General features: G+C 54.8%; 11 protein-coding genes across 11 annotated transcripts; 6 read left to right on the forward strand and 5 right to left on the reverse strand.

Moving 5' to 3' along the window:
- Positions 1-152: 152 nt before the first annotated feature.
- On the reverse strand, positions 153-2,252 carry WHR41_07283 (uncharacterized protein; the record flags this gene model as incomplete). The annotated part of the gene is made up of 2 exons (XM_069375888.1): positions 1,345-2,252; positions 153-1,293 (listed from the first exon to the last, which is right to left on the reverse strand). Exons 1-2 carry the CDS (start codon positions 2,151-2,153, stop codon positions 153-155), a joined length of 1,950 nt encoding a protein of 649 aa, XP_069227268.1. The 5' UTR covers positions 2,154-2,252.
- Positions 2,253-2,853: 601 nt separating this feature from the next.
- WHR41_07284 (uncharacterized protein) lies at positions 2,854-4,902 on the forward strand (the record flags this gene model as incomplete). Its single annotated transcript, XM_069375889.1, has 1 exon — positions 2,854-4,902. One exon carries the CDS (start codon positions 2,854-2,856, stop codon positions 4,900-4,902), a length of 2,049 nt encoding a protein of 682 aa, XP_069227271.1.
- Positions 4,903-5,005: 103 nt separating this feature from the next.
- Positions 5,006-6,591, reverse strand: WHR41_07285 (uncharacterized protein; the record flags this gene model as incomplete). Its single annotated transcript, XM_069375890.1, has 3 exons — positions 5,006-5,848; positions 5,912-6,158; positions 6,245-6,591. 3 exons carry the CDS (start codon positions 6,589-6,591, stop codon positions 5,006-5,008), a joined length of 1,437 nt encoding a protein of 478 aa, XP_069227270.1.
- A 557-nt stretch (positions 6,592-7,148) lies between these two features.
- On the forward strand, positions 7,149-8,110 carry WHR41_07286 (uncharacterized protein; the record flags this gene model as incomplete). Its single annotated transcript, XM_069375891.1, has 5 exons — positions 7,149-7,197; positions 7,266-7,638; positions 7,690-7,738; positions 7,791-8,005; positions 8,056-8,110. 5 exons carry the CDS (start codon positions 7,149-7,151, stop codon positions 8,108-8,110), a joined length of 741 nt encoding a protein of 246 aa, XP_069227273.1.
- A 1,101-nt stretch (positions 8,111-9,211) lies between these two features.
- On the forward strand, positions 9,212-10,772 carry WHR41_07287 (uncharacterized protein; the record flags this gene model as incomplete). Its single annotated transcript, XM_069375892.1, has 3 exons — positions 9,212-10,060; positions 10,117-10,257; positions 10,306-10,772. The coding sequence occupies 3 exons, from the start codon at positions 9,212-9,214 to the stop codon at positions 10,621-10,623; spliced, it is 1,308 nt and encodes a 435-aa protein (XP_069227272.1). The 3' UTR covers positions 10,624-10,772.
- A 73-nt stretch (positions 10,773-10,845) lies between these two features.
- Positions 10,846-12,172, reverse strand: WHR41_07288 (uncharacterized protein). The gene is made up of 2 exons (XM_069375893.1): positions 11,405-12,172; positions 10,846-11,352 (listed from the first exon to the last, which is right to left on the reverse strand). Exons 1-2 carry the CDS (start codon positions 11,865-11,867, stop codon positions 11,009-11,011), a joined length of 807 nt encoding a protein of 268 aa, XP_069227275.1. The 5' UTR covers positions 11,868-12,172; the 3' UTR covers positions 10,846-11,008.
- Positions 12,173-12,274: 102 nt separating this feature from the next.
- WHR41_07289 (uncharacterized protein) lies at positions 12,275-16,397 on the forward strand (the record flags this gene model as incomplete). Its single annotated transcript, XM_069375894.1, has 3 exons — positions 12,275-14,614; positions 14,668-16,039; positions 16,357-16,397. The coding sequence occupies exons 1-3, from the start codon at positions 12,866-12,868 to the stop codon at positions 16,395-16,397; spliced, it is 3,162 nt and encodes a 1,053-aa protein (XP_069227274.1). The 5' UTR covers positions 12,275-12,865.
- Positions 16,398-16,411: 14 nt separating this feature from the next.
- Positions 16,412-18,693, reverse strand: WHR41_07290 (uncharacterized protein). Its single transcript, XM_069375895.1, has 8 exons — positions 18,558-18,693; positions 18,112-18,499; positions 17,685-18,060; positions 17,543-17,627; positions 17,189-17,480; positions 17,088-17,132; positions 16,974-17,033; positions 16,412-16,906 (listed from the first exon to the last, which is right to left on the reverse strand). Exons 1-8 carry the CDS (start codon positions 18,635-18,637, stop codon positions 16,685-16,687), a joined length of 1,548 nt encoding a protein of 515 aa, XP_069227216.1. The 5' UTR covers positions 18,638-18,693; the 3' UTR covers positions 16,412-16,684.
- A 1,105-nt stretch (positions 18,694-19,798) lies between these two features.
- On the reverse strand, positions 19,799-22,131 carry WHR41_07291 (uncharacterized protein). Its single transcript, XM_069375896.1, has 6 exons — positions 20,979-22,131; positions 20,811-20,914; positions 20,695-20,752; positions 20,381-20,634; positions 20,050-20,330; positions 19,799-19,994 (listed from the first exon to the last, which is right to left on the reverse strand). The coding sequence occupies exons 1-6, from the start codon at positions 21,452-21,454 to the stop codon at positions 19,911-19,913; spliced, it is 1,257 nt and encodes a 418-aa protein (XP_069227217.1). The 5' UTR covers positions 21,455-22,131; the 3' UTR covers positions 19,799-19,910.
- Positions 22,132-22,236: 105 nt separating this feature from the next.
- On the forward strand, positions 22,237-23,485 carry WHR41_07292 (uncharacterized protein). The gene is made up of 4 exons (XM_069375897.1): positions 22,237-22,403; positions 22,479-22,746; positions 22,813-23,175; positions 23,232-23,485. Exons 1-4 carry the CDS (start codon positions 22,355-22,357, stop codon positions 23,368-23,370), a joined length of 819 nt encoding a protein of 272 aa, XP_069227214.1. The 5' UTR covers positions 22,237-22,354; the 3' UTR covers positions 23,371-23,485.
- A 450-nt stretch (positions 23,486-23,935) lies between these two features.
- Positions 23,936-24,700, forward strand: WHR41_07293 (putative oxidoreductase; the record flags this gene model as incomplete). Its single annotated transcript, XM_069375898.1, has 1 exon — positions 23,936-24,700. The coding sequence occupies one exon, from the start codon at positions 23,936-23,938 to the stop codon at positions 24,698-24,700; it is 765 nt and encodes a 254-aa protein (XP_069227215.1).
- Positions 24,701-25,133: the final 433 nt, after the last annotated feature.

Raw genomic sequence — 25,133 nt, forward strand, 5'->3', positions numbered from 1 at the left:
ACCAGCCCTTGATCGGGTTTGCGTTCATAGTAATGTATACAAGCTCGTGTATGGCATGGTCCTAACTCCAAAGCCTTGTGCCCATCAATATTATCTCCCAGACTTGCCCAAAACACATACACTTACGTAGTAACTTCATAAAGATCCCACACCTAACAAGGCCCCATCATATGCGTCAACTGCACGACATCCTCCCCAGCCTCCTCACCCTTCTCATCCTCATCCAACAAATCCTCAATGACCTTCGCATCCCTCACCCCAAAGAAGCTCTTGACACCGTCCGCCAACCGCTCCGAAACCTTGCCTAGCTCCTCCTCATCGATCGCCGCAAAGCAAAGCCTGAAATACTTCCACCCCTCCGCGTCCCGGATCTCCGCCGTGGGACTGAACATGGTCCCCGGCGCCACCAGCACCAGCGCCGGCTTGCGCGTCCACCAGATCCACAGTGCCTTCGACAGCCGCGGCAGCGCGTCCTTCTTCGCGTAGTGCGAGTACAGAGGGTGGCCCTCGAAGTGCACGCGCAGCCACACGAACATCCCGCCCACGGGCCAGTCGAAGCTGTACAGCTGCTGCTTCTCGACCACGCTCCACTCCTCCGCGTCGCCGTCGGAGTCTTCCGCGAGCAGCGAGGCGAAGCTGTTCCGCCGCCCGGTCTTCACGGCGTCTTTTCCAGAGTCGAGAATCCGCGACATCCGGTTCATCCGCCGCTCGTAGTTCCCGCGCAGCCCTTCGAGCCAGCGTACCCAGCCGGCAATCCTCCAGCCGTCGCCGGCGGGGAGGCCCGGTTTGCCGGATTTTTTGATGTTGGCGGCGATCCCGCTGTGGTCGGGGCCGAGCAGGAGCTCGGCGATCATGCTCTGCACGAAGCCCGAGGGCTGCTGTGTGGTCGTCTCGGTGATGCGCAGGATGCGCTCGACGAAGGCCGGCTGCGCGGTGATCCAGCCCAGGCGGCAGCCGGGCGCGACGGTTTTGGAGAAGGTGTCGAGGCGCAGCACGCGGCCGTCCGTGTCGATGTTGATGTACGAGGGCACGAGGCTGTCGAGGAAGTCGAAGCCGGAGGATTTCCAGTGTGCTGGGCGCGGTTCGCCGGTTGTCAGGAGGGGGATGGTGGGGTTGAAGGAGGTGTTGGTGGCGTCGGAGGTGGATATTGTGTTGACTGCGGTCGCGGTGGGGAATTGCAGGTACCAGTAGGGGTCGTCTTCGACGATCAGCACGTCGTACTTCTGGCATAGGGCGTAGATTTCGCGGCGGCGTTCGAGCGATTGCACACCGGAGGTTGGGTTCTGGCCCATGCTGTGAGGTGTTAGCTAAGTTGGAGGGTGAAGTCTGACGGGAATTCCTCACGTGACTGTGTACATCAAGTGCGGCCTCTTGCCCTTCTTGAAGTCCCAGTTCTCCAAGACGTCCTTCAGGCCGCCTGGACCGTCGGCACGCATACCCTCGTCGTCCAGGGCGACAGGTGCAATGTTGAGGCCTCTTGGTGAAGCACTCTGCACAGCGTTCATGTATTCGAATTGCTCAACCAACAAGCCCTCTCTGTCCCTGACCCAATCCTTCTCCTCGCTCCATTCGTTGGTGAAAGCCTGCAGGACCTTGCTAAAGCCATCGGTGTTACCGCAAGTCAGAATGACCTCAGGACCGCCTTTGTACGGACAGTTGGGGTGTAGGTTCTCCTGTGTGAACTGTCGGATGAAGTAGTAAAGCGGCGGGTATCCCTGAGCAGTGCCATACTGGAGGGCAGTTGACAGATCGATCTTCTTGAGCGGGTTCTTCTGCGATGAGGTGTGCGGAACTTCAAGGGTGTTCTGGGGCTGGTGCAGCGGGCTGCTCTGCGTCTTGCTCTTGTCGTTGAGGTCCAATGCAGCCAGAGCTTCCTCCTCGGACGGCGGATCAATGGGCTTGTTCGGCGTAGGCTGCCATCTCTGCGGCTCGGCGATTTTGGCCTCGAGGGTGTCGAATGGGAAGTAGTAGTTGTTGGGCAGACCACCGGCGAGCTGGCCAATGCCGGGAATGGCGAAGTACTTGTAGAAGGCCTTGATGGAGCTCGCGGCACGGGTTTTGGTGCTCCTGCTGAGATGGTGGCTCAAGTCCTTGGGCGGCGGGCGAGTATCATTGCCGCTATCGGTGGACTGGTGGGTTGATGAGGGTGGCATGGCTGTTGCCGATGGAGGCGATTGATATTGGAAAGCCAAAGAGATGAGCTACAATGACCTACCGTGACTGTCGCGATGGGAAAGACGACGTGAGCTTCCCCAGAGCGGCAGGGCTTCAATTGGGGCGAATGATGTTGCTATCGCGGCCGCAACTCGCGTCTTACAAATCCGGCAGGCGGGCAGCAATCGATGATGCAGAAACGCGCCCTTCGGCGTCGGCACTCGGCGTCTGCACCCTGTCCGTCTCCGGTGGCCGTCTGCAGCAGCAAGAGCTCTGCGGCGTGGCGCCGGAGTATATCATCTTGCTGTATCGTGCGTGTTCGTTGACGGTGTTACCATCCGCCGCACTACTGCATACAAGATATCGCCGGATCGCTACTGTCAGGTACGCCTGTCACACGCGAGATAATCCGAGGATGTCCCGCCAAGACGACATCCCGCCCAATGCCGAGCGGAGCTCCAACAGCGTGCTTCGCCAGCGGCACGCGTAAGATCTGCGACCCTTGAAGATGCCTGGGTCGGAAGTGCTGCTCTCTTTGCGACACCCTCTCGTACAAAGTCGTCGCGTTTACTGCTTTTGAATATTTGTTGTGGTCGCTCGCGAATCCTAATGATGCATCGATAGACTCAGCGCAGGCGCCACATTCACTCCAGACAGGACCACGAAAAAGAGACGGCGAGGTCGGAAATCACACAAAACATGGGCCCGCACAGGAACGACGAAGAGGAGGCTGCCGATGCCGACGACGAATCACAACCCATCCGTCCATACCACGATGACCCCGAGGATTCAGACAGCATCGGCGCAGACTCGCCTCTGCGCCAAACGCCGACTATAGAGCTCGAAGGCTTGCGCGGCCAATTCAACCCATCGTGGCAAGAGAGGATTGCGAATAATGTACCACCAGGCGTTCACAGAGCATGGGCTGCCACGAAAGAGTGGGTGAAGGGCCCGCAGCCGCCTCGCATATACACAATCACACCAATCTTCCCGAAAGTACAACATGCGCCTCTGTCTTTATTGGATCGCTATGCGCCGAGAAAGACCCATCGTACATTTTTGCTTGGATTCTGGTACCTGGCGTGGCTGCTTGTTTTCAGTTTGGCATTATGGCGGAGCAGTTTCGCAGCGAAGATTCCCGGATATGGCAGTCCAACGCGCATAGGCTGCTCCGCGAGATACTGGTCTGATTTCAACCGATGCGGTCTCAACGGAGATCAGTGTAGACCGTTCTCAAACCAATCTATGGCTTTCAGGTGCCCGGCCAACTGCGACAGGATCCTTGCACTAGATCCGCATGCCGTGGGTGACAGAGAAATTGTATACAAGCCTCAAGTCATCGGCGGTTCTGTCGAGTACCAGACTGGCTTCTCGGATGATATCGTGGATAACGCAATTTACCGAGGAGACAGCTTCATCTGCGCTTCTGCCGTTCACGCCGGCTTCATCAATGACCTTGAGGGTGGATGCGGTGTCTTGACACTCACCGGCGAGCAGCCCTCTTTCCCCGGTCTGAAGCAGCACAGTATCGAGTCAACTCCGTTCCCCAGTTACTTCCCGCAGACATTTGGATTCCTGTCGGGTACGCGATCGCAATGCAAAGACCTTCGATGGCCCACACTGGCGATCACTGTATTCTTCACCTCTATGCTTTCGATATTCACGACGAGCCCTGGGGTCTTTTTCTGGTCGAACTTCGTAGCCTTGTTCTTCCATGTTGGCCTGGTATCCGATCCGCCAAACCTCACCAATTACTATTCTCTACTATCTTTGGCATTTGGTCGCTTTCTCCCGGCCTGCTTCTGCGCGGCGATTACCTACAAATACACGGTCAAGCGGTCACTTACCGGCCTGACCGCTCAGTTCGAGAAAACTGTTCTTTGGCTGGGACCTGCCTGGGTCGGTGCTTTGAACAACTACACGTTCGATCGCATTCCGATCCAGCGTCTGACTCCTCATGACATCCAAGCTCAGCCAGGCGCGATTCCAGCATTGATCATAATCGTGCTGTCAATCTTCTTCATTGCGCTCGGTCAGGCGTGGTCTTTCCGCGTTGAAGGTCGCATGCCGCGTTACCTGCTTATCTACTCTCTCTTCGTGCTCGGCTTGCTGCTACTTCTTGCAATCCCCGGCGAAAACCTCCGCATACATCATTACATCCTAGCCCTGCTTCTACTGCCAGGTACCTGCTTCCAAAACCGGCCCTCCTTGCTCTACCAAGGCCTCCTAGTCGGGCTCTTCATCAACGGCATCGCCCGCTGGGGCTTCGATAGCATCATCCAAACGCCCGGCGAGCTGCTCAAGGACGCCCAGCAGAAATCTCTCCTCCCGAACATCGACGTCCTCAACGTCGGCCAGAACAACATCACCTTCGACCTCGGTCCGCTGCCAGTCTACGATCCGAAGAAGAAGAAGTCGTACGACGGCGTCTCAGTCCTCGTAAACGACGTCGAGCGCTTCCGCGGGTACGGTGACGACACTTCGTATTGGGATGGGGCGTACGGCACGCTCAATGATCACTACACATGGACTTGGACTCGGCACAGGTTGGGGCGCGAGGTTACTGATTTGGTTTCTGATGAGGAGGCAGTCGACGACAAGAGGGCTGTCGATGCGCTCAGGGCCCAATACCCGGAGTTCTTCCGCTTTGGATACATGGCTGGCAGTCGTGCTGCGGACTTCACTAAAGCTGGTGTTTGGGAGGCGGATGGGCAGTGGAGGCATATGGCGAGTGGGCCAAGTCGGTAGTACCGAGATATACATATGATAGAGAAGTACACATGCGATAGATTTGGCACATGGATTGATTCATCATCGAGCCAGGGTGAAACCATTCGATCTCAGCTCTCATTCAAAGCTCATTTCTCTTCCTCGCATTCGCCGCTTGAGGCGGCGGCGGCTGGACCTTCAAGATCGCCCTCTTATACCTCCTGATCGGCGGGGTCCCACTCCCCGTCACCTCCAGAATAACATGATATTGCTCGCAAACATCCTGCACACCCTCCGGCGCCCACAACCCCGGCCCCGCCGCGCACGCCACTTCCGCCTCTGGCAACCTCGTCGTCACCACATCCCCTCTCGCACCTCCCATCACCGTGAAATTCAGCTGCGCCACCTCATCCACAGTCCCTTGCATCGTATTGATATCCCGATACTGCCACCACTTGAAACCCAATCCCCCGTGCCCTGCCACATCCGCATCTGGATCCCACGTCCCGCTCGCATCCAACACCACCTCCTTCCCAGGCTGTACTTCCAGCTCTAACGCACCGCTCCCGCACGACCCATTCATTCCCACAACCGGCGGGTGCGAACCCCCCTCTCCAGCTCCCTGCAAACTCCATCCCACTCGCGCCGCCATCTCCTCCTGGTACGCCCGCCGCCACCTCCACACGCTCGCCTGGTTCGACGAGTACGTCACGTGGTCAACACCTACCACGACATCCGCCGTGTCGGCATAGTGCATGCTCTGCCGGCTCAGATCCACGAGTCTGTACCGACCTCCCCATCCACCCCATTCGGGGTGGTCTTGCGGCCCGCCGTTTACTCCGTTCTGCATCGTGTGCAGGAGCGCGGGCGAGTCGCCTTCCATTAGATAGAGTGTATCGGGGTAGAGGCTGCCGAGGGGCCCGCGTTGGAAGTGCTGCGAGATGTAGGCGGGTGAGACGAGGGAGGGGTCCGAGCCGGGGGTGTCCTGGTAGGGTTAGTTGGTTTGACGAAGGGAGGTAGGAAGGGAGGAAAGGATGAATTAACTCACGGCATCGCCGCTCATCCCCATCCACGTCGCGCGACTATACTGGTTCCAAGCGTGGACGGACGCAATATACGGAATCTGCGGGAAGTTCAGCCGGATCCACACCCCGGCGTTGTCCTGGTCCGAGATCGTGTACACGCGGATCTTGCGCGTGAACTTCTCCAGGTCGTATTGCGTCCTCGTCCCTCGGACGTGCGCGAGCGCTTCGCCCAGCACGTTGACGCCGCCCCAGGCCTGGCAGTGTAGGATGCTGTCGTCGGGCATGCCGTCGAGGACGGCGATGAGGTGTGCGGCGCCGGAGGAGAGGGGGCGGCCGATGGCTGCCGTGCCGTAGACGGGGTGCCCTGATTTGGCGATTGAGGAAAGGTAGGTGGCGGTGGGAAGGTGCCGGCGGAGTGGGAGTTGAGGTTGTCGACGACGGCGCCGTAGGCGGTGGTTAGGTCGAGGATTGCGTTGGGCGTTGTCGTGCTGTTCAGCCAGTAGCTTGTTGTGGCGACCATGCCGGTTATGGTGTATTGGTCGGAGTGCAGGAGGAGGCGGACGAAGGATTGCGTGTCGTCGGGTTCGTTCGAGATGTCGGACATGATGAAGACTTGGGGTTGGGCATCGATTTGAATTGCTGGTGGGCATCTTTGTGTCACGGCGAGCCCTGCTAGGAGCAGAGCGATGGCGAGATGCTTCATGGTGGTAAGTGGTGATTGTCCAGTGACCAGGTACCGAACAGGCTCTTCATGTCGAAGTGACGAGGAGCAAGCATGGCTATAGTTTTATTCAGCGGGAGCACAGCTCGGTGTAATGTCTTCCGTAGCCAGATGCCAGAGAATGCCAATCGTAACTACAAATAGTTTATCTCATCGCCATGCTCCACACGTGGGGAAGTGTGGAGATCAAAGAATCCGGAGAGACTGGCAATGGCCCTGATCATCTCTTGCATCGGCAGTCAAGAACAACGAGAATGCCGGCCTCACTTACTTAATCCCTTGAAGAGGACTTCGAAACGTCTCAAAGTACTCTTCTTTGCTGGAAGGTTGCCTTAGCCGTGGGGGCTGAACTATAGAGTCTCCACCTATATGACATGCACGTTGTCGGACTTCACGAGAAGAGCCGAGGCGTCTTCCGTGAACGCTACGTACCATGTCAGCTGTAACCATTAAGCGTGATTTCTAGTAATACTTTTGAATTGACCGTCAGCCTGAGACTCAATTTGACCTTTAGCCCTTCGCCCACAGATCTTGTGATAATGGCAGTCGACAGCCGCCTGAAAGACCGCATCGCCGTCATCACCGGAGGTAGTTCTGGGATAGGCAAAGCCACCGCCATCAATTTTCCAACTCAGGAGCAAAAATTGTCATCGCAGATGTGAAGTCCAGCGGAGTTGAAGAGCAGATACAGAAGCTCCACGGCGCAGACTTGGCCATCTTCATCAGTTGTGACGTCTCACAGGAAACTGACATCCAGCAATTGATTCAGAAGACAGTCGAATGGGCGGGCCGCCTGGACATCATCTGCAACTATGCTGGCATCGCCGCGGAATTGGCTTACGACTTTCCGGTCCGCTGCCACACGATGGACACCAAAGACTTCGATCGCACAATGGACATCAACTGCCGTGGAACGTGGTTGTGCTGCAAGTATGCGATCAAACAAATGATGGAGCAAGAGCCCCGCGAGCCGAACGCTCGGGGCGATAGAACGAGAGGATGGATCGTCAATGCGGCTAGTATCGCAGGGTATGATGTGCATCAGATGGCGCGCATCGATTTGGACTGACTATGGCACAGAGTGGTCGGACATGGGAATGCTCCAGCCTATAGCACGAGCAAACATGCAGTAAGACATTCAATAGCGAATCGAGATCTCAGACCAGGATTGACCTTGGCAGGTGGTCGGTATGACCAAGCAGATGGCTCTCGACTATGCTCTGGATCGCATTCATGTCAACTGCGTCAACCCCGGCTTCGTGAACACTCCGATGATTGCAGGCGCCGTCTCCGTCTATGGAGGCGAGGAAAGGCTGGCCCAACAACATCCATGGAAGGCTCTGGGCCAGCCGGAGGATATTGCTGATGCCGCCTTGTTCCTTGCAAGCGATGAGGCGTGAGTCAGTCCTGGAGTAATCTTGATCATAGCTAACGACCTCACTCTAGGGCGTGGGTCACTGGCCATACTTTGATGGTCGATGGCGGGTTCACCGCTCAGTAGCGTCCAGTGGGGCTTGCAATCCAGCGCCATCGTGCCGTATAATGTGAATGACCTGATGAGGATGTTATTGCGGTGGTATCGTGAGCCAATCTAAAAGAGGGCGAAAGCATTTCTGCTTGACAACGACAAGCTTAAGCGGTAACGCTGAGGAGGAACGAAGATCCGACGGGAAGTAGCTACCACGCCACCGTAGCCGTGTTGAAAGCCTGTCGATTTCTGTGGCGGACTCCATGTGACTTTTCCTCTCGCATGAATGTAAGTCCTGCTCCGAGGTGCCGTCCGACATCGTTCACGAGTCGTGGTACGACCAGCCATCCAGCGAGGCGATGCCCCGGTGAATTGGGCTTAGGTTCTGTTGCGAACATTCCCTTCGACAAGGCTCGCGGCCCGTTTTCCCGTGGCGCAAAACTCAATGCCAAAACCCGCTTCCGGTTATTATCACTGATGAAGAAAGATGTGTCCGCCGAGCCCAAGTGCAGCCCAAAGGCGCGGGGTTCTGTAAATTTGCGGAGAAGTGATCTGTCCTTTGTCTCCACTTCATCAACATGCCGCCGCAACCTTTCCGCTGCAGGCACGGAGCAGGCACAGCAAAACCCGGCTGAGATGTGGCTACGAGAGGGAATCTGGTCCCCCGTGTCTGGGCGTCCATCTTTACGCCTAGCCCGTCTCTGAGCCGCATCCATACTTTCCTCTCCAGGCGATTACATTGGACACATTCGGTGGCAATTGAGCGAGCCGCCGTCTAAGCGAGTCGCCATTGGACTCCAAATGGCGGACTCAATGCAATATTGGACCTTTTCCAGGGCCTCGCAAGATTTACCGAGGTGTCTTCAGAGGCTGAGCGTGCTGATGTGCAGACCTCGTGACCGTTGCCAATACACGGCGTCTGAAACCGCAATCTAGAGCAGCCCTCGCAATCTCGGACCGTGTCTGCTCTCGACCATACCCAAACACGACGCGATCTGCGCTTTTTCCCTGTAGTGTTGCTGCGATGGGCAATTATTGGCTGCTGCCGGGTGAGCTATATAGGAATGTCGCTCTCCATGATCTGAGATACTCATCAATCCAACCACACTGAACTTCGCTCTTCTCACAGGCACCATGGCCCACAAGCTGGCTTTTGTTTTGTCTTCAGCGCTGGCTATTCAATCGGTCTTCGCTCAACAGCCAGGCAAAATTCCCGAGAAGCACCCAAAGTTGACCACGCACAAGTGTACCAAGGCCCGTGGCTGCACTGCTCAAAAGTCCTCCCTTGTTATTGACTGGAACAACCATCAACTTCAACAGAAGGATGGCTCCTCTTGCGCCGTAGGTTCTGCAGCCTGCTTGGACGATGCCACCTGCAACAAAAACTGTGTTGTCCAGGGCGTGGACTATCTTAAGGCTGGTGTCCGGACCTCGGGAGATTCGGTGACGCTCAACCAGTACACACCTAACGGCAATGGAGGATACAACCACGCCTCGCCAAGAGTCTACCTGCTCGACAAAAAGGGCGATAAATACGAGAGCGTCAAACTCACAGGTCAGGAATTGGTGTTCGACGTCGACGTCTCGACTCTTCCCTGCGGCATGAACGGTGCCCTGTACCTGTCCGAGATGGACATGTCCGGAGGAAAGAGCAAGACAAACCCCGGTGCCGCCTACGGTTCTGGTTACTGTGATGCTCAGTGCCCCAAGTTGAGCTGGTTTAATGGCACTGTGAACACTGGATCGCTTGGCGCGTGCTGCAATGAGATGGACATTTGGGAGGCGAATGGCCGCGCCACAGGGTACACGCCGCACCCTTGCAGTGTCGAGAGCATTGGCGGCTGCACTGGCGCGGACTGCGAGTTCAACGGAGTCTGCGACAAGTGGGGATGCGGCTTCAACCCCTACGCCATGGGACGCCAGCAGTACTATGGTTACAACAACTCCTTTACTATCAACACGTCGAAGAAGTTCACCGTCTTGGTAAGTTTGAGGTTCTCTCAAAATCACTTGAGATGTATGCTGACCACTACCCAAAGACCCAATTCATCACCGACGATGGTACCACCTCTGGCACTCTGATCGACGTCCGCCGCACGTACATGCAGGACGGAAAGGTAATCGCAAACGCCAATGCCACCAGCGCATCGGGTCGTGAGGGCCTTACAAGCATCACTGATGTATGTTTCCCGTCCATGTCCAGAGAAAACAAATCTAAAAATTCCCAGGAATACTGCGACGCCGCAAGCACCGAAGGCAAGCGCCTCGGCGGCCTCGCCACCATGGGCGGCGCTCTCGAGCGCGGCATGGTCCTCATCTTCTCGATCTGGAACAGCGACGGCGATTTCATGAACTGGATGGACAGCGGCAATTCCGGGCCTTGCAATGCCACTGAGGGCGACCCCAAGCTCATCCTCGCGAACCAGCCGGACACCCACGTCACCTGGAGCAACGTTCGCTGGGGTGATATTGGGTCCACGCTCCCCAAAGCTGGCCCGGGACCCGTCAAGCCGACTTCGCCGAAGCCGAAGCCGCCGCACAACTAAAGGTCTCGTCGCATTTATTATGGGGTTGCTATGAGTGAATGCCGAAGTTCTCATCGTCACGAATGGAAAAGGCGATTGGATGTTATGATCATACGAAGGAACTACTCGATTGAAACTAGCTTCGAATTTGAACTCTCATGTTTGCTAGACCAGTCGATCGCATGCTGCTTATTTGAGACCTTCCACTGAGTGTCATTGGGAGACTCGATTTCATCTTGAAAAACGATCATCGCGCCTGGCGGATAATATTGCTTGATCTCTCTGAAGTAAACGAACGTACACCGCACGAGTATGTACGTGCTGAGAACTATACATCCACCGAAAAAGCTAACCTGCTCTCGGCCTTCCATTGCCAACTCAAGATAAAGACATCACAGCAGTACGACTATTTCCACCCATCCCCCCAAAGTCGCTGGATCCAAGTATTCTCCCTCGGCTTGGTGTTCTTGGGCGCTCTGCCATCAAGCGGCTGCGGCCCTTTCTCCGGATCCTTGGTGTCTACGACAAGACCTCGCTTGTGGCCTGGCGGATACACGGCTCTGACGGCGGGGCGCGGCGGGCTACCCATACGGATGCCATCACGTCGAGATCGGCGGTTTGCAGAGGTTGAAGTTTGCGTTGTCTTCGAAGAGCCGCCGCGGCCCGTCAAGCGGCGAGAAGCACGCTTGAGAGTCTGGCGCATGGTCCATTGCCGGCGCTTTGCGATGATGAACAAGACGGTGCTTGCGACTGGGTAACAGAATGAGCTTGAGGTCTATAGCATGGATCGGACTTGACTTACTGCCAAATAGGACTACGAGGATCACGACGATGAGGATAGCTGCCAAACCCCCCTTGCTGAGATGAAAGGCACCCGAGCTGGATCCAGAAGCACCGCCCTCTGTGTCAACCTCGCCACTACCCAGACTCGATGCTCCAGGCTCAGAGATCTCGGGAGTGAGTGTGGGCGTTGAGGTCGCTGTTGGTGAGGTTTGCGAGGAAGTCGCCTCGTGAATGGATTGCGAGCTCGATATCGTCGCTTCCGAGACGGCGGAGGGCGCTCTTGAACCGCCAGTCGATAGAGAAGTAGATTCGAGGCTTGAATAGGTAGACTCAGCGGTCTCTGCTTGTGCACCGATCGCTGCAGCCGTGGGAGAATTAGATGGCGGGACGGTCACATAGACAACGACTGTGGTAGCAAATCGGGCGTGAGAGTATGGCAGTGTCGCAATAACGGCGATGATGGGAAGAAGTAGAGAATGCATTTCGCAGATTGAGAACCAGCTCGGACACACGAAGAAATCAAAAACCAGACGGAGACGACAGCACAAAGAAGGATGAGAGACGAAGGCTCTCACGAAGTACCCTTACGTTGAGGGCGTCTCGTGTCGGGCCTCGAAGCGCCCGGTCAGATGCATGTGCGATTCAAGAGACCCTTCTCTGATATGATATGCATCGTTCTTAAGCAGCTTGAATGCCATAGGACCGTTGATGCGCGCTTGGCGTCAATGGGCGGCTAGAAAGCTGGGTGGTAGGAGTGATGAAGTCGACTCATGAGGCTGATTGGTTTTCAGGCTGCGCGACGCCCGGGTCCGTGCGTGTGGCCAGGAAAGGGCGTCGTGCTCTTTGCCCCTGCGCACTGCATCTGTCAACAATGTACCCTTCTTGTCCCGGGCGAAGTCGCCGATACGTTTTCATTGGATCTCTTCTGTATAAAAGATTCGAGAGTCTGCAAGAGGTTCGGATGAACGGCTTCTCAATGCAGTTTGGGACCTTCGGTGAGCTTGATGCGGAGCCGACGAAAAGGCGCTACTTTTCTCAATGAAATGCGTATGCGATGGTTATTTACTGCGCTTAACTTACAGTGTTAAATTGTGATGGGCTCGCAGGAGTGCGATGGACGGACGATAGCAGCGAGAAGTGCATGGCTATGCTACTTCACTAGGTTGACTTGCACTGGGTCAAGGAACGGCAAGATTCCATGCACCGAGTGACAGGCCGCGTTTTGTGAAAATACCGTCTGACGGTAGGAGCGCAGATGCTTGTTCTGAGGTATGGAGTGGAAGCCCGAGGCGTGCCTTCCCAGCATGCCGCAACTTTGTCTTGACCTCACCTGTGGCCCACGCCGCTCACCAAACCCGCGCTCTTCATCATCTCATGAGAGCCGAACCATGTGACTGGCGACAGACTGACCCTTTAAAGCCTTGAATAAGGCGTACTAACCTTTCTCCGTAGTTTTCGCGAGTGCATTAAGCAACACACCATGCCGGACGAGACTCAGCCTGTGACTGGGTCAAGCTATTACGAAGAGGCTTCCACGGCCAACAAGGTACTGATCAGACCTGATACGCCGGACCAAGGCCCTGTAGATACAACCGACTCATCGCCGGCCGTTCGTACTGCCCTCGATGAGGAGCAGCTTGGAAACCAGACTAGCCCTACTGCTGTCACGCATGGTAATACGTGGCTCACTATTTTCTCTGGGCCCTTGCTCACCGTTCCGGAATGCAAAGCACCAAGCTCCGTTCCTACAACACCCATGTCCCAGAAAGACCAGTTGCCCGGTCAGTCTGATGGCTGTACACAATCGCCGCGTGAAGGTGCCGTGCAATCTCAGATCGATGCCCAGCTCCAGCACGAGACCTCAACAAGTCGGGATAGCCAGTGCGGTGACAGTGCGGACCTCAGCAGTGACGGCGAAATGTACATGCGCAACGGAAATACAGGCCGCCAGGCTTCGCATCAACCTTTTCCCGCCGCAAGAGACAGAGGCCGTGCAATGGTTGGCCGATCGGATGTGAGGAGAGATGTCTTCTCAAAGGAGCTTCGCAGCGAGTTTCACCCAGACGCAAATTCAGCCAATCACTACGATGCAACTGACACGAATGAGCTACTTGAAGTCGTTGCCTACAAGTTCAGAGAACAAGAGATGAATCTGAAGACGGCCTTCTCCGCAGACCACCATGCTATGCGTTCGCAGCTCCAGCGCGCTCAAGGGAACAATGACGCACTACGTGCTAAAGTTGCGAACTTGAAGGAGCAACTGGATCACAGTGAAGTCTCGATAGACAAGTATAGACGTCAGATCGCGAAAGCAAAGGGCTTACAGAAGTTTCTTGAAGGTCTGGGTCATGACCTGCAAAGCCTCAAACGCTCACATGATGCTCAGAGATCCTCTTTCACGACTCAAATCGAGGAAAGCCAAGCTGAGATCTCTCGTTTGCAGACCGCACTCGCCAGCAGAGATGATTACGAGACGGCGCGGGCCAATGCGAAGAATTCTCTGGAAAAGGTCTTGGTTGCGAGGGAATCCGATCTTCAATCTGTGATTACGCACCGTGACCTACTGAGAACACAGCTTGATGAGAAAATTGGACAGCTTGTCGAAGAGCGTGATCACCGCTCAAAACTCGAGGAAGTCATCGGTGCATTTCGCTCCAGTGACACAACATCTCTGGCCGCTTCTGTTGAGCAATGCCTGCTGTCGCTCCTGCCACGATTTACGTCACTCGGCGAAAAGGGAGACCAGCTTCTTCTAAACGTCTCCTACCTACACGAAATGCTGCGTGGTCTCACCGAGCGAGGATTAGCCACATCTCAGGATTGCGAAGAGATCCGTCGTCAGGTCTGCGACTCCGAGTCGAGGGTCATACAAAGCTTGCAAATCGGACCTGAGGCAGAATTCCGGGTGGTGGAGCTTGCTCAGATCGTTGAGAGAGTAATGGATCATGCAATCCGCCCTGTCTCGGCAAAGCTAGATCATCTAGAATCAGCCAAGGGGCAGGCCAAAGTGTGGAGTGAGGCCCACATCAGCTTGAATGCTGAGCTCAAAATCGTTACTAACCGTATGGTGCATCTTAATGCTGAGATGCAGCTTGCTAGAAAAAAAGAAGCGGAGCAAGCCCAGAGTCTAGAGCTGTCTTCAGCTCGTATCGCGGAGCTCGAAGCTAATCTTGGACGTGCAATGAATGACCAGAAGTCTCGGACTGACGAGTCTAACGTCGAGGCAAGGGTGAGGCTGACACACGTTTGCTGCTCTTTGCGAAAAAGCTAACTTGAACACAGATCAAGGAAGCTGTCAGCGTAGCGCAGAAACAGTTCTCACAAAACGCGAACACCTTTATCGCCCAGGAAAAGGCACGATACAGGAACGAATTGAAGCGGATCGAAGGCCAACGTCACAAGGCTACGGAAGCACTACAGCTACGGACAGAAGAATTTAACCAACTCAAAGTCAAGTTTCACGAGCTTCATGAGCGATCATTGTCGACGGATTCAGAGACGGCACGCAAGCTATCAGAGCTCACTGACAGCTTTCGGACTCTCCACCAACAACACGAGGCACTCAGACACGCTTCCGACAGCGACGCCTCGGTCAAATCGCAAAACGATGAGCTTGTCGCTGAGAAACGGTCATGGGCCCTGATTTGCACGGAAAACGAATCGACCATCTCGACATTGACACAAGAACTTGAAGAGCGCAAGGTTGAACTTCTCCAAGTTCGCTCTGCTGCCCGCGAGGCTGATGCAGAGAGGACTATTGTAAGCAAGAAACAGCTGGACGATCTTGAAGCGCTACAGCTTGAGCTGCAGCAGGCACATGAAAGATCCAGGCACGCGGAGAGTCTAAATGCTCAAGTCATTTCCAGTTCCGAGAAAGCGATATCCGACGAACAGGAAAAAAGCCGAAAGCAACAAGAAGTTCTGCAGCTCCGACTGACCGAATGCCAGACTGAGCTCCAGATCCAGTACAAAGAAGTAGATGACATCCGCAACTCCCTTGAGCAGGCCTTCGACGAGGAGAAGACTGCATTGAAGCAAAAGTGTGACGATCTTCAGTCAAACGCGGCGATGAACGAAGCAATTATTGCAGACTTGAAGACAACTGCCGAAGAGTTGCGCAAGCAGCGGAAAGACTTGCAACAGCAGCTACAAAGCTACATTCCGTTGCTCGACTTCTCAGGAAAGCCAAGGTTCAGCACGGGCAACGCGGCCTTACACCAATCATCATTCATTCCCTCTACGCAAATTCCGGATGACCAAGAGTTCACAATTTTCGAAGATCCGCAGGACAGCCCGAATCCTGCAGTTGTTGCAGAAAGCCCGATTCTTGCTGGTCACGCGTCCACCAAATCCTTTCCGCTACCCAACAGCTCATCGAAGCGACTCATGCGAGCGGTGTCTGAGAAGTCTTTCGAAGGTCGCCTCTCGTCTCAGGGAAACCCCAGTGAGCTGAAAGGTACTTGCATGAATTATGCCGCGCGTCCTCAGAAAACCCCGGACGCTTCGCAGGAAGCCCTTGGAAGCTCTCCAGCTTTCATGAAACCGACCGCTGCCGGCGTTACGAGAAGGTACTCGGGACCCAAAACTTCATTGCTTGCCGAGCGTCGTCCGATCACTCCTGCCCTGGATCCTCGTCTCCTGGCCAAATCAGGTGGTAGGAAGCGTGCTCCTGACAATGACTCCATTCACCAACATGCAGCCAGAAAGAAGAAGAGCTCTCCATCGACCGCCAATCCAGCCAGCAGACCGCCGACTGCGGGTGATAGCTTTATTGCTCGCTCTTCGCAATCTGTCAGCGATCTTCCCCGTGTCGACACCATCAGTTCCGCACGCGTCACAAGGCAGTCTCAATCCTCGCGTATGAGAACTTCTGGCCGACCTAGACGTGCCGTGACACGCCAGTCGAGAGGTCACAAAGGGAAGTGTCGTCCTTGGACTTTTCGAAGCGTACCTGCTAACATCGTGCAACAGAGCAATCTTACAGTGCGCGCTTCCGCGAAGAGCTGAAGTGACATGACGAAGGTCCTGCGCCGCAATTATTCTGGAATTGAGGGATGCTTTTAGCTTCTCCTTTGTCTTCGGCTCGCTTTGCCCCATATTGGGACGTTCCTTGCTTGCAATTCTAAAGGACTTGCACCCTTCGAGAGAAGAGATGGTTACGTCGCTCGATCAGTGGAAACATGATGTAGCTAGACAAGTGACAGCCGAATTCAACAAACTTCAGACCATGACCAAGACCTGAGCGCTTAAATCTGCAATCAGGCGCGCGCGATCACAGCCGCGAGCGACGTCCTCTATTCTAGATATCACTCTCCTTGACTTTCTCAACCTGCTCGGCAACATCTTCCTTGCTGAGACCCCTCTCGGCGACACGCTCAGCAGCCATCTCCGGCGTCATGCGGATCCTAGGATTGCCGTTGAGACCACCCATCTCTGTTGGCAGGAAGATGAGGTCGATGTCCTCAAGACTGAGATTGGAGGTTTCGGGGTAAAAGAAATAGATCACCGGGATGAACAGAGCCTGGATTGGAAACAGCGATTAGCAAGAGTTGTTTTGAAGGTAGATGAGTGTCGTGTTGTAGACTTACCAAGAGGACCATGAAGATCAGGTACGTTCCCCATGAGATACGGTTGATCAGGACGGGAGACTGGATGTTTTGTCAGCGGCCAGGTCGAGTGCAGCCAAGATTGTAGATACTTACGATCATGACGATGAAGAAGTTCCAAAGCCAGTGAGCGGAGACAGACTGGAGAGGGTGTCAGCAGCAATACTGTTAAAGCCCAAATGATAGTTGGAACTCACAATAGCCGTTCCACGCGTGCGGGCCTCGAGCGGTAGGATCTCAGGTCCATAGACCCACGGCACGACGTTGATGGTTCCTCCGAAGATCAACATGTAGAGAAAAAAGAAGGCGACAGCACCCGAGGCCGGTCCTCGCTGGCCAGCGTCGGTAGCCGCTTTCGAAGCCGTCGCCAGCAGGGCGGCCAACATCATCATACAGATAGAAAGGCCTGCACAGCCCCAGATCATCGTCCAACGGCGTCCAATGCGGTCCAAAGCCAGGGCGGGGAGAAGGTTACCGATTGGGAACATGCTGCGAGACCATATGTCAGCGTCTTACTCTGGGCATTCATTATACGAATTACATGTACTGACAGCTGGATGAAGCCGGCAATCAACAAGACGGTTGGGCGTGGCAGTTGGACGAACTCGCCCAAGGCAGATGGCAAATAATAGACGACTAGAATCCATGGTCAGCTCTGAGCGTTCGGCTTGATTCCACGGACAGCCCACATACCAAGATTGATGCCGGACAATTGGTTCATAAACAAACCAAACCAAGCAAGACCGACACGTTTCCTCGTCTGAAGAGCATCTTTCTTGAATACCGAAGTCCAGCTCTGAGCTCCTTCATGCTGTTCCAGCGCGATGACCTTTCTGATGGACTCCATTTCGGCTACGACATACTCGTCGTCAGGCGAAAGATCGTTGACAGCACAGATGACCTCGAGAGCCTCCTCGACGCGACCCCTCTTCGCCAGCCAACGTGGCGATTCGGGTAGACCCCAGACGATGAAGATCACGGCGATGGCGAAAGTCAGCTGGATAGCGATCGGTGTGCGCCAAGAAGCCGGTCCGTCCACGAAGGAAAATCCGTAATCGATCCAGTAAGCCTACATAAAATTAGCCCGAATCGAAGACCAGGTTCTTGTTGAAGGGCTCACCAAGACGATACCGATACCAATGAAGAGGATCTCCCATGAGACCAGTCTACCACGCCATTCTCGCTTGGACAACTCACTCTGGTACATCGGGACGGTGCTCGAATCGATACCGGTTCCGAATCCAGTGATGATGCGACCAACGATCAAGTGGGCGACGCTGTACGCCGAGGTCTGCAGACTCGCGCCAACCACAATCAGGCCCATGGCAATCCAGATCATGTATCTGCGGCCCAGCAAATCTCCGACAGCGAAGTTGATCACGCATCCGATAAGAGCGCCCAAGCAGTAGCTGGAGACGATGACGCCTGTGATGACATCTGAAGGGTCACCGAATTGTTCGCGGAAGTCTGGGTTCTCGAGCAAGCCGGACAAGACACCTTGGTCATAACTACGAAGGAGGTCAGTTCATTGTCCAAAAGGATTTAGTAGGTGGGGAAGCGTCATACCCGAAGAACAAGAACGCAGACAGACAACAAGCATACACTGCCCAGCGCAGCGGCGCGCCTCTCCCATAGCAAGACCTCATGGTGGACTAGGATCTGTATCGCACTCTGTGGGGAAAACCTGGAGAGAATGGGGTCTGGATCTGGGGAAGCAAAAGCAACGGGCGGCCAGCGTGTTCATATACCGTTGGGTCAACGGCATCGGCGGTCTCCATCTTCCAAGAGCTGCCAATCCTGCCCATTGCGTATGCGCGAGCACGCACATGGGCTTACCAGATCTGCACTGCCGGCGGCTCGGGAGCACGTGAGGGTAGCTTTAAACTTTTATTACCGGTACTCCTGAAGCGCTCGTCTTACTTTCCTGGACACGAGCCTCCATGTCTCACTCAGAAAACGTTGCTGGTAGCCACTAAATATGTGACAACAATGCCATCAACTCTGGCTTTCTGATTGACATGCCCCTCACAGAGTCCGTTCTGATCAAACGATCATCTTGGAGCCATATTGGAGGTTGGGCCGGCTGTATGCATGCTGGTATAGAGAATGACTCGCGCCAGTGAAATCGCGCCTCTGCCGGGCGGCAGCTGGCAACAATGGGGTAGTGGGTATCAGAGTTTGTTGATGATGCGGGGGAACCGCGGAGTCACTTTCATCCTGCGTCTTGTGTCTCGCAAGCATTGCCAGTCTCAGGCTTGAAGATTGCATATTTGATGCGTTCCAAGATGCATCCCAGCCTCGGAGTAGTGACCTCGTTCTCCGCTTCTTACCAGAGAAAGCAGGCATTCCAGGCCCTAGAAAAATATGGGTAGCGGATCTCACATTGAAAACAACTCCAGTCTTGACTTTCGGACCGAGCTTTGGCTTGGTGCTTCTGACCGTGTGGCTTGAAGAGGCTTAGGCCGGAAGCCCAGAACGAGACAACCACCCCTTGCCCGCCAAGTGCCCAGCAACAGGGTGGCGCGCCTACCGGTATCTATTACCCCGGGCACCTCTTCGAATTGCGCCGCTTAGGTTGCATCGTCTCGGGGCGGCAATTATTGCTGGAGGCATATTGAGATACCGTAGCCCAATCGCCGACGTTCTGCCGGTCAGAGCGACATGCTAAGCGTCAGCGATCATCACTTACTCGTTTCAGGTCTACCGTACAGACACTGTGACTATCGTCCACGTGGAGGCACTCAAGGTTCACGCACACGTGGAGATCATCGCTTCGAGAAGAACTGTCAAGTTCAAGGGCTTGAGGGAAATTGGCGATTTTGCATTGCAAGACGAGAAGCCATTTCAAGCACGAAATGCGTGGTTCGAGATGGCCTAACGCACGGCCCTCCAACAGGCTTTCCATTCTCACCCATGCGCTCACAGGCACTGCGAGTACCAGTCGTTCGACTTCTGGCAGGTGCTGCCGCTGACGCAGCAGAACGGTCCATTCCATCCATTGCCCTGTCGAATTATCAACATTTTGAAGCCGCTTTCGCAATTTGCGGGAAATACTCACGCCACACTGGCCCCATTTGGACGCACAGTTTCCAGTTGGGGAAGGAGATGAAGTTGTCCTGGTTGTGGTTGCGGTTGAAGTGGTTCTGGCCGTGGTCGAGGTTGTTCTGCTGGAAGTAGTCGACGTGGCAGTGGTGGTGCCGCCGGATCCAGAGCCGGCGAAAGCAGATTGCAGGATCGGCATGTAGGCATTATACGCAGCGCCATTGGTAGGCTCAAGGCCGTACATGTAGGTTCCCCACCACGGTCCAGCAGCCCACCAGAGAGCGCCTTGCCACACGTCTATCGGGGGGTCAGCGATGAGCGAATGGACAGTGAGAGCTTAAACCTACCAGAGTTATCGTTCATGTACTGGAGCATGCCCGCGATGGCAGTCTGGCACTGGGCGTTGACACCTCCCGCGAACTCGCCGATAAGACCGATCTTCTTGTTGGCGCGAAGCCAGTTTGTAGCCGCCACGAGACGTTCGGCACCAACCGTGGAGGACACGCAGTTGGGAGAAGTACCGGATCCATCGGTGTCAAGGTATTGGTGCATCTGGTAAACCAGCTTGTTCTCAGGGTCGGTGAGCGAGCCCATCAGGTCACTGAAGCGGCGGTCAGCACGTTCTAATCCCCTTTGCGTGATGCTGTCGCCAAGTACTTGCGCATTCGTCTTGCCATCAGTGCCCTTGGATGTGGTCCATGTCCAGGCACCAGTCCACGCTGTTTGAGATATCAGTATGCTGCTGGTTGCGGCTCGTAGGCATTAGAGGAGACAAACCGTTGCCTTCCACATTGATCGTTTGCTTGGCACCCGCAGCGCGAATGCCGTTGATCGCAGCCTGATTGAGCTGGACAACGAGTGCAGTGGACATGGTGTGAAACCTGACAGTAGTTTAGCAACCAAGAGGGACCCCATCAAACTCAAATTCACTGGAAGAAGACGCACTCGTTGTTCGTGTCCCAGATGACCCTGGGATTGTCCTTGTAAACAGTTGCAACGGTCTGCCACCATTTTCCGAAGGCGGCCGCATCGGTAATGACCTCCTTGTAGTACCGCCCGTAATTGTGCGGCTGAATCATGGCATATGCGCCCCTGCTAGTCACGTAGTTGACCTGCTCGGTGAGGTTGCTGAGGTACGCCGGATCAAGGGAGCCTGTCATGCTGTTCGGGATCAAACGCTCCATGTAGAAGTTGATTCGGAACGTATTGAAGCCGCGCGCGATAAAAGTGTCGTACGTAGACAGGGTGGGCCAGATGTAGTCCTTGCCGTAGAGGCCTGGGAAGATGCCGTCGCCGAACTCAGGGCCGCTCTCGTTGACGCCCACCCACTGCATCTTGCCGGCGCGTTTGGCCACCCTGTTGGGAGCTGAGAGCACGAGCCCCAGCGTGCTCGCCGCGGCGAGGAGAGAGACGAAGTGCATGGTGAGGGGGCAACTGTGGAAGGTTGGAAGAGAAAGAGAGCTGATTGACTTGCAATCGTTGTGGTCCAGAGAGAAGGGAAAGTGGAAAATATTTATAGTATGCCAAGGGCATCCCTTATACCATCAAGCCTCGCCAGTTGATTTCATTCGCCTTCGTTGTCCTGGTAGTCCGGCGTCTTTCCGGACGACCTCAGCGGAGGTGAGGTCTCCGGAGCCCCGGAAAGTAGATCTCGGCTCGAGGCGATGGCTTGGATATAGTCTCTCTAGCCCTACAAAGAAGAAAAAGCGCCATTCCGTTGTAGGCGAGGCAGGGTCGTACAGGTGCATGCGGCTCAAAGCCCATACCGCCTCGTTTTCCGATACGGAGCTCCATGGTCCGTCGGCTCTTGCACTTGTGGGACTCGAGCATCTACACCCATGGGAAGCCTCGCTAAATTGCTCTTTGTGCGCGCAATATGGCTGTCATGTCTTACTTCCGACGGTCATGTCTGTGTTGGCGCGCGAATGTCACGCGTCGGGCGATGTTACACAAGGCCATGACATGTGGAAACGCGTGCCGATCGTGTACAGCACGAAAGTCGCAGATCAGCGTGCTGGCTAAATAGGATGGCTCAACGTGTCATTCTTCTTGTGTATACACAATTGCGGTGATAAGATCGAATGTTCGAGTGAAAGTTGAGTTTCCGGTCGCAAGGTGTGCCGAGAGGGTCCGGCAAAAGACAGGTCGACGTCGGCGGACAACCTGGAATGATGTCGCCGCCGAGCACAAAGTGGGGCACTGGCTCGCATGTCAGCCATCTCCAATTGTGCAACAACGACAAGCACTCAATTTCTGAAAAAGTCTTATGATATGTGCTAGTTTTTTCCAAGCGAGTTATTCTTTTGTGATACTGCTTGGTCATGAACCGTGCCCTCTCCTCTCGCCTCGCCATCATTACAGGCGGCATCGGTACGTACACAGGCAATTGCCGAAAGCACATGGCTTGTTGCCGAAGGATCATCGCTCATGAAAACGTTCTTGTAGGCGGCATTGGCTCATCAGTCGGGACTCTTCTTCGCTCACAAGGTGCTAAGCTGGCCCTTCTGTATGCACCGTTCGAAGCGGACAAAGTCAAGTCTACGCTCGATGGCGTCTACGGATCCATGAGCGCAGCCGAAGTCAATGACGTGAAAGCGTATGCATGCGATGTGACCAACCCGAAATCCGTCGACGATGCTTTCAAAGAGATCACTGGCGACAGGACTGCTTTCCCATCTATCCTCGTCAATGCTGCCGGCTACGTCGCCCTGAGGTGAGTTTGCGGGCTTCTTCGCGATATCTTTCGGAAGTCCACTCGTTGATTCATTCGTCCGTACAGTCCATTCGAAGCCACACCACCAGAGGACAGTTTGAAGCATTACCTCGTCAACCTTTACGGACCGACTCTCACTAGTCAGGCGTTTGCGCGGGCATTCTTCGCAGCTAAACAAGCCCACTCAGATAGCAAGAACAGCGTGCCGGCACCACCTGGACGTATTGTCAACATCGCCAGCCAGGCTGCCCACATTGCTCTCGATCAGCACGCAGCTTACTGTGCAAGCAAAGCTGGACTCCTTGGTCTCACTCGTAGCTGTGCCCTCGAGTGGGCTCCGAAGGGGATCACCACAAATTCCATTTGTCCCGGACCAGTCTGGACCGCTTTGGGACGGAAAGCTTGGGCAGATGTCAAGGTCAGAGAAGCGTGAGTATTGCACATGATCTCAGACATTCATATCAAAATCTAATCCCCGCGTGTAGATATCAGAGATCAATTCCGACAGGTGACTTCGCCGAGCCGGAGGAGGTTGCACACGCTGTCTCATTCCTTGTTCAGGATTCAGCACGCAACATCAACGGCGCGGACATCAAACTCGATGGAGGGTTCACCGTGCACTAGCGAAAGACACCGTTGGCTTTTGGGCGATTACGTAGTAGACACACCAAGGCTTTGGTACTGTCATGACCGGGTTGGAAGCTATCAAAGTTGGAATGATCTTGATTTTGCTGTCGTATCCTCCAGCCTTGACGTGCCATTATATTTGTCGCGGTGATATTATAAAGAGTCACGTTCATCTGACGGACCGCCTGGTCTCCGGTCCGATGTCAACAATGCGATCAACTTATGACGTCACATTCGCCACTCCTCGATTGATGATACTTGTGGTCTTGTGATACCAACTCGGCTTCTTCAGCTCATCAATCGCGTACAAATCGCTGAATGGAATATGGAATCAACCATTTGGCTGCTTACAGCCACGAGCGAGGCATAGCATGCCATTCACTGGCAAAGCTCGAAAGGTAGTTGCGGAGATAGGACCGCTACAACACCCTGTGAAAGGTGGGTAATGACATATGCCTGCACCTCGATGCTTTGGGTTGTCTTGCTCTCGTCTGTCTTTTAAATCTCCTCATCCCACCCACATTCACTCATATTTTTTACAAAAACAACTCAATCAGCCATCATGGTCCGCGTCTTTATCACAGGCTCAAGCGACGGCATTGGTCTTGCAGCCGCTAAATCGCTCATCGAAAGAGGCCACAAGGTCACCCTACATGCTCGCAACGCCGACAGAGCCAAGCAGACGCGCGAGGCTGTCCCCAATGCCGAAGGTATCCTCATTGGCGACTTGACATCAATCAGTGAAACCAAGAAGCTTGCCGAGGATGCAAACAAGACTGGCACCTTCGACGCGATCATTCAAAATGCTGGCATCGGATATGGTGGCACTTCGACTCGCGAAATGACGCCTGACGGCATCTCTGCCGTCTTCGCCTGTAACACCCTGGCACCTTACATCCTCACATGCCTCATGAACAAGCCCAAGTCCAGAATTCTCTTCATGAGCTCCGACAGCCACTACGGTGGCGATGAGTCCCTCAAAGACTGCACGACATCTTCCTCCTACGGTAACAGCAAGCTGCACGACACGATGCTCGCCAACGCTTTCGCGCGACGCTGGTCGGACGTACAGAGCGTCAGCATGCATCCCGGATGGGTGCGGACGAAGATGGGCGGCTCTGCCCCCGGCACGACGGACAAGCCGGCCAAGGTCCTCACGGAGTGGGCGGCCGGAGAAGGCTTTGCGGCGAAGCTGAAGTCAGGTGCTTTCTTCACTACTAGTGGCGAGGACTCCGCCCACCCGGGTGCGGGCAAGGTCGACAAGCAGGAGGAGCTGCTGAAGATCTGTAGTGATCTATCGGGTGTTCCTGTGCCTGGTAACGACTGAGGATTTAGGAACACTTGGTGTCTGCTCATACCTCAGATCTTCGGCAAGATTAGATTCATGGCGTTATTTAGTTCAGAATCGAGGAATATTGCAAGATGTTCAATGATATCTTACGTGCAAATCCGCGTGAACCTGAGTTGTTGACGGCTTTCCAGTTTCATTTGGACTTCACGCCAATGCCATTGTTCAGATCGTCGACTTCCGCCGATAAAGTACACATCAAAACAATATTCGTTGAGTAAAATTGAGATTGCGACTCGGCCACGACTCGCTTGCGAGGACATGAGCGCGTAGGGATGCGTCGCCAGAGCGGGCCGGTCGCGTCGCTACGAACGGTGTGGCGCCCTGGAGTCGACAACAAAGTCACCGGGCGAAACGTATCGCTTACCATAGTTACTGCAACACTGGCATTGAGCTATATTCTATACAATTG

This window comes from Cladosporium halotolerans (assembly GCF_011745625.1).
Source record: "Cladosporium halotolerans strain TM138-S3 chromosome Unknown Sca28, whole genome shotgun sequence".
NCBI lineage: Eukaryota > Fungi > Ascomycota > Dothideomycetes > Cladosporiales > Cladosporiaceae > Cladosporium > Cladosporium halotolerans.